Source organism: Anomaloglossus baeobatrachus, chromosome 1, assembly GCF_048569485.1.
Source record: "Anomaloglossus baeobatrachus isolate aAnoBae1 chromosome 1, aAnoBae1.hap1, whole genome shotgun sequence".
NCBI classification, from domain to species: domain Eukaryota; kingdom Metazoa; phylum Chordata; class Amphibia; order Anura; family Aromobatidae; genus Anomaloglossus; species Anomaloglossus baeobatrachus.
The window spans coordinates 430,120,945-430,137,372 of record NC_134353.1 but is presented as its reverse complement, the minus strand read 5'-3'; the positions used below and the strand labels follow the sequence as shown (position 1 = coordinate 430,137,372).

The 16,428-nt window shown below is 45.8% G+C and overlaps 1 protein-coding gene across 1 annotated transcript in view; it reads right to left on the bottom strand.

Annotated features, from left to right (window-relative positions):
• Positions 1-16,428, bottom strand: part of LOC142303971 (scaffold attachment factor B2-like) — an 812,977-nt gene that overhangs the window by 433,757 nt on the left and 362,792 nt on the right. Inside the window, exon 13 of the mRNA XM_075345939.1 lies at positions 1,187-1,477. Within this exon, the coding sequence (XP_075202054.1) occupies positions 1,187-1,477 (291 nt within the window). The remainder of the gene's footprint in view (positions 1-1,186; positions 1,478-16,428) is intronic.

Genomic DNA, 16,428 nt, shown 5'->3' with positions numbered 1-16,428 from the left:
TGGAGTGAAGCTGAGGGGAGCCGTCTCCGGCCCCAGATCCACAGTGATTGGAGAGATCGGTCACAAGGCCGGTCTCTCCAATCAGAGCTGGGGGCGAGTGAAACAGAGGTCACCCAGCTCCAGCCAATGATCAGCGCTATAGCTGCACTGATCATGGTTGGATTTCAATGTTTCAGCCATTTTCAATGGCTAAAACATTACAGTGTCTGTGATTGGCTGACAAACGCCGCTCAGCCAATCACAGCCTCCGTAGGTCCGGGAAGGAGACACCACCCCTCCTGAGGTCAGGCAGAGGTCACCTCCTCCCCGAATCTAAGGTACAGTATTTGCAAAGCGATCGCAGCCACCGGGGCCGCGATTTCGCCATGACATACTGGGTACGTCATGGGTCCTTAAGTACCAGGGAGCCATGACGTACCCTGTATGTCATAGGTCGCTAAGAGGTTAATGTGCCGTCCTTCACATACACACACACACACAAAAAATAAAAAATAAATAAATCATTCTTCTCACCTGTCCCGCGTTCCCTCGGCTGCCTCATCTCTGCTTCTTCCTGTCTGCAGGCCCATGTCCCCGTTGACTATAGTGGCCAGTGCAAGGGCCGCAGCCCCTGTCAGCGATTTATGTCAGATGATTGTTTTGCTGGCGCTGCGCGCGCAAAGTAAAGCTCTCTCTGCTCAACATTTCCAATACAGCCGTAGCCGTCCGCCAATCAGAGGTAAGCAGCTGAGGTCAGGCAGTTTCCATTGGAGGAATAGTTGTGCACAGAGCGCTGGACTCAGAGCGCAGCGCCGGCAAAACATTCATCTGACATAAAACGCAGACAGTGGCTGCGGCCCCTGCACCGGTCGCGATTGTCAACAGGGGCACGGGCCTGCGGGCCGCAGAAAGCAGCATGAGGGGCCGTGTGTTTGAGACCTCTGCTCTAACGGGTGATGACTTGCTAGACTGACTGTCATTTGCACCGACCATTTGGAACATGGTGTATACAAGCAGTGGTGTAATGTGTAACCCCGTTCTGTCCACTTCTAGGGTAATGGAAGTGTATTGTGAACCTGTTTGAGACTGTAAATTCATTTGAAAATAATTGGGAGCCTTGGTGACCATTTTGGTTGCCAGCTCTATTTAAGCAAATTGACAGAAAGCATTTTACTGAAATGGCTTAGGGGGTGCCATACAGGTTTACCTTAAGTCCATGTCATATGGCCTTCTCACTCCTGGTCTTCGATCCTGTTCATATCGCAACCACTCTTGTTGACGGTGTAGCTCCTCTCTCTCTCTCTGGATGCGGTCCTGCTCTATACGCCGCTCTTCCTCTATGCGCATCCTTTCTCTTTCCAGTCTTTCACGCTCCATGCGCTCCCTTTCTAGACGCTCTCTTTCTATTTCAAGTCGGACACGTTCTCTTCGTAATCTTTCTCGCTCTTCTCTTTCCCGAACCATGAGGACTCGCTCCCGCACACGTTTATCCCTTTCTCTGAAGAAATAGACAAATTACATTAGCAAAAAAAACAAAGATTTCGTTTTTCTGCAATATGAACTGCTCTTTACATGAAGGTCAAGCACTAATATGTACCTGCTATTGCTTCTTATGCAAGCAGTACAATACTAAACAAAAACAAATCCATACATTATGACAAACATTCTGATAGATTAGAGTCCCACTTCTGGTACCCGCATCCATTTTCAGAACCAAGTAGTCCAACCAACAGTATGTGGCTATGTTAGCGAATAGCCTCTCCATTCATTATTATGGGCGTTCTGAATACAGCAGGGAAAATGGAGTCTACACAAGTACTTTTCTTTTCACCAACACTTTGGCTGCAATAGATTTCAAATATCACTTAGCATCTGCAGAGCCATGGACCTGAAAAAAACTGTCGAAATCTCCCAAGTGACTCCAATTTAAGCTGGTTAATTTAAACATTCCCATTTTTTCCCAATATAATTTCTTTGGCTTAACGTCTTTATCTTTCAAAAATGTAATAGGATAAAATTAACTTTACAATTTGCTGTACAATTTCTCCTGAGTACGCCAATATCCCATATTTGGTTGAAAACGACTTTTGAGACACAAATTTACTGTTATGGCTTACGGGTGCCATGTCACATTGGCAAAACCGCTTAAGTGCCAGAAAAGCAGAACCTCCCCCCCTTCCCCATAAGTGACCCCATTTTACAAACTACAACTCTCAATGAATTCACTTAGGGATACTGCATACTGACACCACTGTGTGCCTCACATAATTTCATACCATTGAGCAGTGAAGAAAGAATAGTTGAAAATTTACCACTAACATGTTGTTTTAGCCCAAAGTTTTTAACTTTTAAACAGGAAAAAATGGATCACATAGTTTGTTATGCAATTTCTCTCAAGTGGGCCCATAGCCCACGTATAATTGGGAATCACTTTTTTGGCACAGTGCAAGGCTCAGAAGGGAAGGTGCGCCATAATATAGTGAGGATTTTGTGGATATGGTTTGTGGGTGCCATGTCACATAAGAGGAGATGCTGCGGTGCTTGAAAAGCAGACCCCCACCCCCACCACACACTCCAAAAAAAAGAAGAGGGAAAAAAATGACATTTTACAAGCTACATCCCTGAATTCTTGTAGGGCTTCAGTGATCATATTGACACCACAGGTGTGTCATGCAGAGTTTTATACTACTGGGTGGTGAAGAAAAAATAATTACAGTTTAACCACTAAAATGTTGTTTTAGCACCAGATTTCACATTTTCATAACGGGGGGGGGGGGGGGGGATTGTATTTTTGCAGGATGAGCTCACGTTTTTATTACCACCATCTTCAGGCAAATAATATTCTTCGGATCACTTTCTATTCTCTTTTTTCGGGAGGCAGAATGAACATGAAAGAGCAATTCTGGAATAGGTTTTCTGGATGTTTTGCTTTAATTTTTTTATACTATTCACTATATGCTTAGTGGTAACAGGTTTAATCAGGTTTGTATGATTACAGCGATACCACATTTATATAATTTTCCTATTGTTACTGCTTTTACACAATTTTCTGGGATTTTCCGGAGTCCACAACAGCACCCACTGAGAGAGGGATCTGCCCCATCAGGACAAGAAATCTATAAAAACAAGGGCAGTCGCCCTTCCTCCTCAGTTGGGTTGAGATTATTGGAGAGAAACCGCACCGCATTAGTAGGATATGAGAAGAAGAAAAAAAACATTAGAAGAAACCACATCCACCAAAGAGTGAGAAATAAATAAGGGTAGGGGTGTGCGGGTACTGTCGTGGACTCCGGAAAATCCCATTACCGGTAAGTAATTTAGTTTTTTCCTATCGCCACGACAGCACCCACTGAGATAGGTTCAGAGACAACGCCACCTAGGGAGTGACCACCGCCTGCAGCACTGATCTCCCAAAGGTAAGGTCTGTAGCAGACGAAAGATCCAACCTGTAGTGGTTATAGAAGGTAGAAGGCGAAGACCATGTAGCAGCCTTACATATCTGAGTGATGGATACATCCGCCTTCTCTGCCCAGGATGATGCCATTGTTCGAGTGAAATGAGCTTTTATGCTTTGTGGCAATGGTTCCTGTTTTACTGAGTAGGCCAGAGAGATTGCCTCCCTGACCCACCTAGCTAGCATGCTTTTAGATACCTGGTGTCCCTTTCTAGCTCCTTGGAAGGCTACAAACAAAGACTTAAGATGTCTCCAGGGGGCTGTTCTAGCTATGTAATGTAGTAAGATATTTCTAACATCTAAAGTATGATACCTACATTCTTCAGGTGTGACCGGATTGGGAAAAAAGGAAGGTAGAATGATTTCCTGACTCCTGTGAAAATGGGAGGCTACTTTTGTTAGGTAGCTAGGGTCCGTTTTCAGAATTATTCTATCTGGGAAGACCTGCATATATGGTGGATCCATGGAAAGGGCCTGGAGATCACTAATACGTCGGGCCGAAGATAATGCTACCAGGAAACAGGTTTTTAGTGAAACCAATTTATCTGAAGCTGACTGCAAGGGTTCGAATGGAACGTCAGTCAACTAAGATCCCACGGAGGAAGGCTGGGGATATGGACAGGCTGACTGCATTCACAAGCCCTAACAAAACGCATGATCCAATGATTACCAGCAATATTTGATTATAAAGGGCCCCCAACGCTGAGATATGGACCTTGAGCGTATTTAGAGACAGACCCATTTCCAGACCATTCTGGAGTTACTCCAAAACAGAAGAAATGGGTATGACGTCTGGAGAAGAAGGGGAACATTCCAGGAACTTCTTCCAGACTTCCAGACTCTACCATACTGCTTAGTTGTTACTGGCTTTCTACTGCGCAGAAGGATATTTATTAATGATTGCGAAAAACCATGAGCAGTCAATAACTCCCTTTCAAATTCCACGCCGTCAAGTTCAAGCCCTTGACGTGTGGATGATGGACAGGACCTTGGGACTTGAGATCCAGTCTGGATGGGAGAACCCAGGGGTCTGTGATGGACATGCCCGTGAGAAGGGAGAACGACGGGTGTCTGGGCCAGAAGGGTGCTATCAAGATGACTCTCGCCTGTTGTCCCTGATTTTCAAGAGGACTGTTGGCAGTAGGATCAGCAAAGGCAAGGCATATGCTAGGCAGAAGGTCCAAGGAACCTGTAGAGCATTCAGAACCGTGGGGTTGTCTGCCTTGTTCAGAGAACCGAACTGTTTTACTTGTCTGTTCTCCCTGGTGGCGAACAGATAGATTATCGGATGGCCCCACCAATGAACAATCTGGAGAAATACGTCTGGGTTCAGTGTCCATTCCCCTTGATAGAAAGTGTGTCACCTGAGGAAATCTGCCCTGCTGTTGTCTATCACCCGGATATGTAGAGCCGATATGGAAAGAAGAGGAGTCTCGGCGAGATTCAGTACCCGGGCCATCACTGTCATGAGCGAGAGGGACCTCGTCCCCCCCTTGATTTATTTATGAGACCACGGTCTGATTGTCGGACAGGACTTGGACATGGGACTGTTGTAGGAGAGGAAGGAAGGTCACTAGAGCTTGTTCGACCGCTCGAAGTTCTTTTAGGTTGGAGGGGGGTGTCCAGTTCCTGGCTGGACCAGAGACCCTGTGCCATAGTGTCATCCAAGTGAGCTCCCCACCACCAAGGGCTGGCGTCTGTTGTCACTGTTGGTAGCATGGATATGCCATAATTTGCATGAGTTTAGGTTGGCCTCCACCATTCACCAGGTGAGGGAGTCCAGGGCTGCTCTGGTCAGAGTCATAGTGAAGTTGAGGGAGCCCCGAAGGGATTCTTCTGCTGACAGGATCTCCCATTGGAGAGTTCTGGTGTGTAATTGTGCCCACAGAACCGCTGGAATGCAGGTTAGGGATCCTAACAAGGACATGGCGTGTCTTAAGGACAGTGATGGATGACCCTGCACATGACGGATCTTTTCTTGCAGTCTTGCGATCTTTGTGTCTGGAAGAAAACAGCGCTGTTGACAAGAGTCCAGGAGAATCCCTAGAAAAGACTGAAGAGTGGTTGGATTTGGTCGAGACTTTTGTATATTTAAAATTCATCCCAGGCGCTGAAGGGTAGACATGGTATGATATAAGCGAACTGTACATTCATCTGCTGTTCTTCCTACAATGAGGAGATCGTCCAGGTATGGAATTATCAAACTCTGACGTTCGCGTAAATGTGCCGTGACTTCCGCCATGATCTTTGTAAAAAATACGAGGGGCTAGAGAAACTCCGAAGGGCAAGGCGACAAACTGAAAGTGTTGAACGGAGCCATCAATTAAAACTGCTACCCAGAAATATTTTTGATGACATCAGTGGATGGGGATACGATAGTATGCATCCTTTAAATCTAACACTGCTATGTAACAGTTAGGGAAGAGAAGTTTAATAGCTGACTGGATTGACTCCATCTTGAATGGACGATATTAGAGAAAAAGGTTTAGTTTTCTCAGATTTATTATTGTTCTGTATGAGCCATCTGGTTAGGAACCAGGAATAGAGGAGAATAGAACCCTTGGCCCCTTAGGTGAGCAGGGACCGCTACTAGGACCCTCTTTTTTACTAGTGTGAGAACTTCGGCCACTAGAGCATTGTGTTGGTGTGATTCCTTCCTAGTAGGGGTTAGGATAAAGGACTGCGGAGGCAGGGAAGTGAAGTCTAATTGAAGACCCTCAGACATGAGCTCCAAGATAAATGAGCTGGAAGTAATGGATTTCCAGATGTTACTGAAAAACCTGAATCTACCCCCCACAGGTGGGTCAATGTCAGTGTTTATGTGGTCGTCCCCTGAACGATGCACCACCAAACATGGCGCCCTTGGAACCCGAGGTGCGATCGTTTTCCCAGCGTTCTGATCTGTTGGCCTGGAAATGTCTTTTTTTAAGTGTTTCCTAAAAACAGGAACGTAAGTATTAGGGAAACCTTTTTTAGAATCCCCAGCTTTGATTAGAATGTCATCTAATTCCGGCCCAAAGAGAAACTCACCCTGACAAGGCAATGTGCACAACTTGGCTTTTGAGGATGTGCCCCCTTCCGTCACTTTAGCCATATTGCCCGTAGAGCAGCATTAGATAGGCCCGCTGATCTGGCCCCCAAACGCAAAGAGTCCGCAGAGGTGTCAGCCAGGTAGGCAGCTGTGTCTTTAAGGAGGGGAAGAGATGTAAGTAGTTTGTCTCTAGAAGAACCGTTTTTTATTTGTTTTTCTAATTGGTCAACCCAAACAGAGAGTGGCCTGGTAGTACAGGTTGCTTATATAGCTGGTTTTAAAGCTCCCGTCGATGCTTCCCAAGTTCTCTTTAGGTAGGCATCTGTCTTCCTATCCAGTGGGTCCTTCAAGAACCCCATGCCTTCAAAAGGTAGTGCTGAATATTTTGAAGACTTTGCCACCGCGACATCTACCTTAGGCACTTTACACAATTGCGAAAGGTCACTGTCTTCAAACGGATATCTTCTCAGAGGAGGATGGGAGGAAACCTCGGTTATCCTGTCTCTGCCATTCCTTTCTGATCAAGGCCTTGATGGTATCATTCAGTGGAAAAGACTCCCATTTTTTTTGGAAAACTCCTACGAACACTGCTTCCTCCGCGGATTTTGTAGGTTTTGCATCATGAATTCCCATGATAGCACGAACAGCCTTAACGAGACCAACCATCCCTTCCAGAGGAAAACATGCTTTCCCTGCCTCATCTGACGAGGAGGAAGAAGCGTTAGAAGAAGAATCAACAGATTCCACTTCTGTACTGAGGGATGAGGATGAGTCAGGATGTGTAACTTTTTTCCCCCGGTTCTTTGATAATTTCAGGGATTTTAAGGAAGAATGCACTTCGGAATGGATTAATTCCTTAAAATCAATTGCCGCAATATAGGATGTAGGGGCTTCATCCCGTACAGTCTGTCGGATACATGATTCGCACAGTCGTTTTTGGTATGACTGTGGCAACTCATGTGCACAACACGCACATTCCTTATGCTTTTGTTTCACCAGACATTTCTTACGGACCTAAACACAATTACGGAAAAGAAGGGGGGCATTAGCTAGTGGGGCACATTCACGAAGACCACTCACCCATAGCCATAGACACAAAGGGATACCGGAATTGGAGGCGGAGACGAGGAAATCGTCTGGCGGGCTTTAGAGGGTTTGGATCAAGCATGATCCTCCTTTCTCTTTTGTGCGGCAGAGTCACTCCTGGAGCAATCGTCTGGACTGCGGCTTTTCCTTGATTTGTCTTTCTCCTGGGAGGTCTTCTGGGTAGATCCCTTGGATTGGGGTGACCGAGGGATATCCATTGCTGGAGAGGAACGGAGCAAGCACCGCTCTCCTGGAGTCAACTCCACCTTTTAAAAGGTGAAGGACCGCCACAGCCCCCTCCAACGTCGCCTCCTCCGGATCCGTTACCCCGGAAGTGTTTCCATGCACTTCCAGGGCATTACTGTGGCGGCTGGACACTTTTTTTTTTATTTTTTCCTGCGCATGCGCGGCCCTGCAATGGACACTCTCCCTGCGTGTGCGCGTCCGCGCCGCGACCCCGAAGCTCACACAACAGGGAGAGCAGTCGCCTGACCACATACCGCCCCGGGCACAGTGTGCACACCGGCAGCCATGAGGGGGAACACTTACCCTCGCTGCAAGCGTGGTTTTCCCCGGCGGCTCCAACCGGACCAGAGCAAAACCGCGCAGGACACTGGAGGATGGGGTCCACGAGGGGGAACGCCACCGACCGTGCTTCGGGACTCAGAGCTCCGCCGTTCCCACAGACACCGTACGGACCATGCTGAAGCCCAGGTACTTCATAAGTTCTGATCCATCAGGACAGGAAACTGAACTGAGGAGGGAGGTGAACCGCCCTTTTTCTATAGGTTTCCTGTCCTGATGGGGCGGATCCCTTTCTCACAGTGGGTGCTGTCGTGGCGATAGGAAAATTTACTACTCTTCAGAAAGCTGTAGCTTTTTATTCTTATGCTGACAGAGCTGTATAGCAACTTGTTTTGTTTGCAGAAAAAGATGATTATTTCAGGTAAATCTTTTTTTATTTACACAATACTTGCATTAGTTCATTCCACTTTTTTTCTGGCAGACTGATAAAAGTGCCTAAAAACTATGCTTTGTTTTAGTGTTCACTGAAAGGGTTAACTAGCGTGACAGTTTTATAGATCAGGCTGCTCTGAATGCAGCAATACCAAATGTGTACTTTATTCTAGTTTTTACATAAAGATAAGTAATAATTGGTGTAATATTTTATTCTTTGAAAAAATATTAAAATAAAAATGCCCAAATAATATTTTTTTGCACAAGCGTTGCAATACATTACACTTGTCAGTGTGACTGATCTAACAGGCCACCGTAGACGGCAAACCCTTTGACTTCTAATTGCCATGGCAATGATCGGCAGCCAGAGCACCAGCCCTAGCTGTGAAAGCTGGTGCTCAACCATCACTAACACAGAGCACCAGCCAGCGATCGTGCAGTCAGAGCCTTTGTGCTTGCATGATTGTCATGACATACCCATATGCCATAGGTCGGCAACCACTTCCAAATCATGACATATGGGCATGTCAAAAGTCATGAAAGGGTTAAAGAATGCATTTTAAGTCTATGGAGTGTCAGAAGAAGGCACTATCGGCTTACATTCTTAGAGACTTCAAGTCTCATTAAAAGTCATGTCAGTGACAAGAGAATAAGAACAGCACTGAAAATCAGGAAAGGCTGTTTCAAGTACGCGACACATCAGTTTTTAACACGGATGCCACACGTACCCATGTAATTCTGTGCTGTTACTCACACTGCCGTGTATCAACACGGACCGTGTGACCCCTCGTGGCCACGCATGTACACACTGAGACATGTCCGTTTTTTTCTCCGGCAGCATGGTTGTCACACGGACAGCACACTGATGTGATCCGTGTGACATCAGTGTGACAGGTACCGGAGAAAACATGGGTCTTTGAAATAAAAATATTTTCTATATTCCCCTGTATCCAGCGCTGTTTTCTTTGGTTCTGCTGCCTCTCGCTTCTGACCCCTGCTCATTATATTCATTGATTATTCACTGCACTGAGGACCTGTATGCCGGAGCATCGCGGGGACAGCATCGCGAGGTCAGGTGAGTATTCAGCAAGCAATGTGTGTGCAGTGATGTCCAGGAGCTCATCAGAGTTCCCCATGAACTCTGATTAACTCGTGAAGTCACCATGGTGACATCCGCTGCAGCGCGGGTGTGTCATCAGGATGTCATCAGAGTTCATTGGGAACTCCAATGACCTCCTGGATGTCCCTGCACCTGTCCCCGCAATGCTGTCCTCAACGATGCTGTCCCAGCGATGCTCCGGCTTCCAGCTCCTCAGTGCAGTGAATAATCAATTAATATAATGAGCAGCGGTCAGAAGCAGGAGGCAGCAGAGCTGAAGAAAACAGCTCTGGATACAGGTGAATGTAGAAAATTTTTATTTTATAAACCCCTGTTTTCTCCAGTACGTGTCACACATATACAAACTCAAATGTCACATGTGTGACACAAATGTGACACATGACACACATACAGTATGACCATAACCATCTGTGTGGCTTGTACCTGATTAAACACGGACGTCTGAAACCGGCCTTAGATCACACTGTATGACCCAGAAAGTCGGAACAGCAGTCATGTGAGTGAAAACAGGAGCGGAGCTGCTCTGGAAACTGGGGAAGATGGTGATCAATAAGTAGATCAATCCAATTATACACATTTACACAGGTCTAGCTAATTAAAAAAAATATTTGGGTTGCTTCCTTAAGAGAGATTTGTTTGCTATCCTGACATGTCCGTTGAAGTAAACCCAGTGCAATAATTCCCTCTGACACAGTTACCAGACTGCATACACCAATACTGCTTCCAAAACAACTATGAATCTCAGAATAATAACCGCACTGACATCACAAAGTTAAATGGACAGATGCTTCTGAATATTTTTTCATTGCAAATTGTTAGCATTTACTTAAACTGACAAATCAGGAGTACCATCTTTAACTCCTTCTCAAGTCATGCCGTAATAGGAACATACCATTACAGAGCAGAAGGATGAATTACTTCCCAATCACTAGGGGTTCAACCACAGATACAAAGAACCGAGGCTCTGAAGAGTTCTAAGTAAATACACTGTGGTCGATCACACGCATTGGTACTACATTATGGCAATAAGTTTAGCTAGAATTATTTCTATTTTATTACAATATACAGTTAAAATGTTTTTTTCTAATAACCATAAATTTAACATTTTGCATTAATGGAGCTTTTTGAAGGATTTGGTTTTTTTTTGCATGACGAGATGAAGCTACCATTAATACTATGTGCTTTCCAAAATATAAAACAGACACCTTGCAGCCTAATGGGGTCTACAGATTGTGCTTGGTGAAACCATTGTCTCAGCAATAATAGTTACTTCTGCCTTGACATGGCTCATCTACAGACCCTATTTTGCTGCTGCAGCTCTTGTTCCCTACTCTGTAGGCACAAAAGCTAAACAGGCTGTGCAGATTAATTAGTAGACATTAGCCACATCAAACAAAGCATTAGAAATGGATACTGCAAAGACAGATAAGAAGCCATGCATAGTCCAGACGCCCATCAGACTGCTTTGTGCGGATTTAACATATGTAGAGGAACAATAAAAGGCAACTTCTTAGGCTATGTGCCCACGTTGCGTTCTATTACGCAGCGTGTAAGGCACTACATGTGCGTCTCAGAACGCAGCCGAAAAGCTGCTTGCTTTGCCATGGGAAAAGCATCCAGAACGCACATTTTTGACAGTGTGGTCCCACTCGGCTCTGCTGCATCCCCATAGACTTTCAGCAGAGCCGAGAGAGACCGCACTGTCAAAAAGAGCATGGCTGGCTGCGAGACTGAGCCGCCCGATCAGAATGAATTCGGATGAACTTCACCAGACTTCATTGTGATCACGCGGCTCTATTTGCGATCACAGGTGAAGGACTCCCCTGTGATCACAAATTCCCCGAGTGACTGAAGTGAGCCACGCGATCACCGGTGCCGTCACTCAGGTTACCTGCGGCCAGCTTGAGTCCTCCACCCGAGATCTGTGGCCGCGGGTAACCTGAATGACATCTCCGCTGACAGTGCGACTCACTTTAGTTGCTGCGTGGAGCTGACAGGAGCGGTGGTGTTCTACGGCCGCTCCTGTCAGCTTCATGTAGCAGAGCTGGATGCGTCGTGGGACCTCGTGAGGATTACGCCGGACCTGGAGGGGGGTTTGTGGATTTTAATAAAGTGGTGAAAGAGGGTGTTTTATGTCTTATTTCAAATAAAAGGATTTCTTTTGGGTGTGTTTATTTACTTTCACTTACAGGTTAATCATTGGGGGTGTCTCAGACGCCTGCAATGATTAACGTAGGACTTAGTAGCAACTATGAGCTGCCATTAACTCCTTATTACCCAGATTGCCACCGTACCAGGGCAATTCTGTTTGAGCCGGGTAGAGTCCCGGGACTGTCGCATCCTATCGATGTGGCAATTCCGGGCGACTGCTGGCTGATATTTTTAGGCTGGGGGGCTCCTCATAACGTGGGGCTCCCCATCCTGAAAATACCAGCCTTCAGCCGTGTGCCTTTATCTTGGCTAGTATCAAAATTGGGGGGGGGGACCGCAAGCCGTTTTTTTTAAAATTATTTATTTTACTGCACTACATAGACCCGCCCACCGGCGGCTGTGATTAGTTGCAGTGAGACAGCTGTCACTCAGCATGGGGGCGCGTCTGACTACAACCAATCATAGGCGCCGGTGGGTGGGGGAAGCAGTGAATACGAGATGGAATAAAGAGCGGCCGGCATTTTCAAAAGCTGGAGAAGCTGCCGCAGTGTGACAGCTGTGCAGGGCCGCGCCGGTGTTCGGTCAGTGATCAGTGAGTATGAGAGAGGGGGGAGAGGGATAGACTGACAGAGAGAGAGAGACCGACATTGCAACAAACGCACAAAAGAAGTGACATGTTGCTTTTTAGAATGCAGCGTCTTGGCAGCAGTCGAAACGCTGCATTCTAAAACGCAACATGTGTATGGAATTTGCACAATCTTCATAGATTGTGCTGGGGATGCAGGATGCATGCAGTTAGGCTGCAGTCTAATACGCCGCATAACTGCATGCAAATACGCAACGTGGTCACACACCCTTAAATATGCAGGGTAGCAAAGATGGCATGTCAAAAAAGCACATAGCTGTTGGATACACTTGATGTAAGGAAAAGATGCGGACAAGTACCCTTTATAACCATTTGCTGTGCTTTACCTTTTTTTTCCCCAATTATTTATTAGCCTCTCAAAAGGGATTTTCAAATGTTATTCTTGGATGGCGTAGGTAATATACTGTTCTACTTCTACACCCCTCACAAAAAGTTAGGGATTTTTGGCTTTCAGGTGAAACTTATGGAAAACGTAGACAGTTCACGCTACAGTGACATTTTATCATGAGAGTAGGGCATTTAAGTAAAAGCTTGCAATGGTGATTTCCTCATCTCAATTTATTGAAACAAAAGCCAACAACAGTGGTGGGAATATCCCCCTCCAAAAAAGGTCAGCGTCATAATAACTTGTCATGTGGCCTTGATCATCACTTACAGCTGACAACGACATATCATGCTGTTCACAAGTGGAGTTATTGTCTGCTGAGGCATGGCATCCCACTTTTCTTGATGGAGGGCCGTCCTGTCGGCTGGTGACAACAGCGGCTGAATCATAGCGCTGTCTTTAACATCTCCTACATTTCTGCTCAGCGTTTGCGTTTCATCAGTGGACAACACTGAGGCTCACTGGTCCCTCGTCCAGGAAGAGACTGTAATGCCTGTGCCTGGTGGTGTGGTAAGATACTGTTGTACGGCACCTAACACTCAGGACACACTGATGTAAACAGTTTTCATTGGTATTGCATGACACTTGAATGTCTCTTAACTCTAGGCACAATTATGTAGGTGAGAGGCACCCTACATCCAGTTCCAAAGGGTATTGATCATAATGAAGTGGTCATCAGTGTGGGATGCTCATTAGACGTCCACTTCCCTGCCTTTCTATTCTCTTCCAGTCTCTCTGTATCTATGTTGCAACCTGCAGATGACACTAACACTCTAACCTTAGTGGCCACTTCCTCCAGATAATATCCTGCTTGAAGCCTGGCAATGGCGAGGTACTATTGATCAACTGTTAAGTTTGACATCATGAGACGAGGACGACACCTAACAGGATGATGAGGAGGACTGTTTAAATACCCATTCTTATTGAAAGCTAAAATTTTTTAGCAGATTCATGGATTGAACACCTGTTGTGAATTTTGTCATTAAGCTCCTCGTTAGAGAACAGCAAGTTGAGCAAAAAGTACTGAAACATTGAACAGCTGGACATGTGCATTGAAAAGTTTAGGGAGGGTCACATTAAAAGGGAACCTGTCAGGTCCTCTATGCCCCCAGAACCACGAGTAGTACTGTGCACATATCTATAATTCAAGCCTAAATTTACCTTCTTGTCGTAGGATACATAAACACATCATTAGAAAAAGTATTTCTAAAGTCAGTTTACGAGATGCCTGTGACTAGTAGCAGGAGTGTTGATTCGCCCAACTAGTCAGCCTACTTAGCATGTTATCACATTCCTGTGGGCATGAGAACATGCTTTACAAAAGCCAGCAGCATTGGCAATGAGATATCAAGGCGCGCTCTTGGGCACGGCTTTGTACCCCTCAGCATTTTTCAGACATCGGGTGTAGACGTCCCAGCTTCAGAGAGTCTCACTGCGCATTATCAGAAGTCATCTGCACTTCCAGTCATGCACACTATGCCTCTATGAAGCTGGGATGCTGTATTGCAAATATAAAAAAACATTTTGGGTGCTCACCATAAAATCTTTTTCTTTTAGTCTTCATTGGGGGACAAAAGGAAAGCACGGGTATATACTGCTGCTACTTGGAGGCGACACTAGGCAAAAAAATAAAAGTTTAACTCCTCCTCCGCAGTATATACCCTCCTACCGGTAGCAAGTTATTCAGTTAGTGATAAAGCAGTAGAAGTAGTTTTAGTAATTAGTTGATTTATATTTCTCTTTGAATGTGCATAAATATATATGGGCGTGTGCTGTGTCCCCCAATGAAGAAAGATTTTATGGTGAACACCCAAAATCTTCTTTTCTCTTTCGATTCAATGGGGGACACGGGAAACCATGGAACGTCTTAAAGCGGTCCCTTAGGGTGGGAAGTCTGTTATAGATTTCCGTTAAATGTTCTTCATAAAACTTTACTGCCTAAGCTAGCTTCAGCAGAAGAGCAGATGTTTACTTTGTAAAACTTGGATCAAATGTGAAAACAGGATAGCTGTCCATTTTGGAAACCTGTAAGGAGGAAGCTTGATGGCGTATGACTCAGGATGTTCCCACTGCTCATTGTCTTTTATTTTAGTCAGTATGACTATAGAATGACAGCACACATTTATCTAGCTAAAGCAGATCTTGAGGCGGCTAGGCCATAGCGGCTAGGCCATAGACATGATTAAAAAAAAGAGTCTGATCGTCTAAAGTCCTTGTTTGAATTAAGATATGTCCGTATTGTTCTGACCAGGTCTAGTTTGTTTAGTGCTGTTTCTATGGTATGAGGTAGTGTTGAACAAATCGAGGGAAGGATGAGTTTCTCGTTTATGTGAAATAACGAAACTAAAGTTGGGGAGGAAGGTATTTACCGGTCATAGTATGACTATCTTAATGTATGTATAATTAGAAAAGTAGCATGACCTAAGCAAAGGTGAATTTCTGACGTAGACTTATGATGTAATGGCTACTAAGATCGTGACCTTCCTTGCAGTGTTATGTGTTGGATAGGGTCACAAGGTGGCTTTGTAGTTCACTGAAGACTAAATTTTGATCCCAGATTTCTATTGTTGGTTGGTCAATTGTTGAGCAATTTGTCTTGAGTACGCTGATACCTCATATGTGGCAGAAAACCACAGTTTGGGCACACGGCAGAGCTCCAAAGGGAAGGAGCATCATTTGACTTTTAACATGGAAAATTAGCTGGAATCGTTAGCCGCACCATGTTGCGTTTGGAGATCCCCCTGCCGAAACAGTGGAGCCACATATGACCTCATTTTGGAAACTAGACACCCCACCCCATACAAAAAAATATTGGTTTGGCAAAATAAAAAAAATACTGACGTCAGTAAAAAAAAAAAAGAAAAATTAGTGCCCGCAACTGACATTATGGCAAGTGCCACACGTGAGAGCGATTCACGAATCTCGCATCGCATCATCCGGCACAGCTGCACACTCCTGTCTGGAAGAAAGCGACCGTGCCGGATGATGCGATGTGAGGCTCGTACATCACTCTAATGTGTGGCACTGGGCTGACCCTTACAATATTCAGTAAAAAATACTGTAGTTGACGATTACTACAGCATAATTTTACTGGCCCTAAACTAAGTTAATTTGCATTTCTTTCTTAGTTTACAGGAAAAAAATAAGGATGCACGCACGGATGTGCTGCAAAAAAGGGGGGAACTAGGTGGGATGGAAAAAAAGATGGATGGAGGGTGGGAGGCACGGCGGAGGATGGGAGGCACAGAGGAGGATGGGAAGCATGGCGGAGGATGGGAGAGTGCGCGGCGGAGGATGGAAGAGGGCGCAACGGATGCAGGAGAGGCGGAGGATGGGAGAGTGCGCGGCGGATGGAGGAGCGGCGGAGGATGGAAGAGGCGAAACGGATGCAGGAGCAGCGGAGGATGGGAGGGGAGGGCGGAAGGGAGTGGGAGGTGAGATTAGGGATAGCTACCTTACAGGATGGATCTAGGCAGCAGGATCACAGCAGATGGAGGAGGCAGTAGATGGAGGAGGCAGGAGATCCAAGAGGGGGAGAGGTGGGAGAGCATGGGCAGCAGATCGGGGAGAGGCGCAGCAGCTGATGAGAAAGTGCGGTGGCAGATGCAGGGGTGCAGCG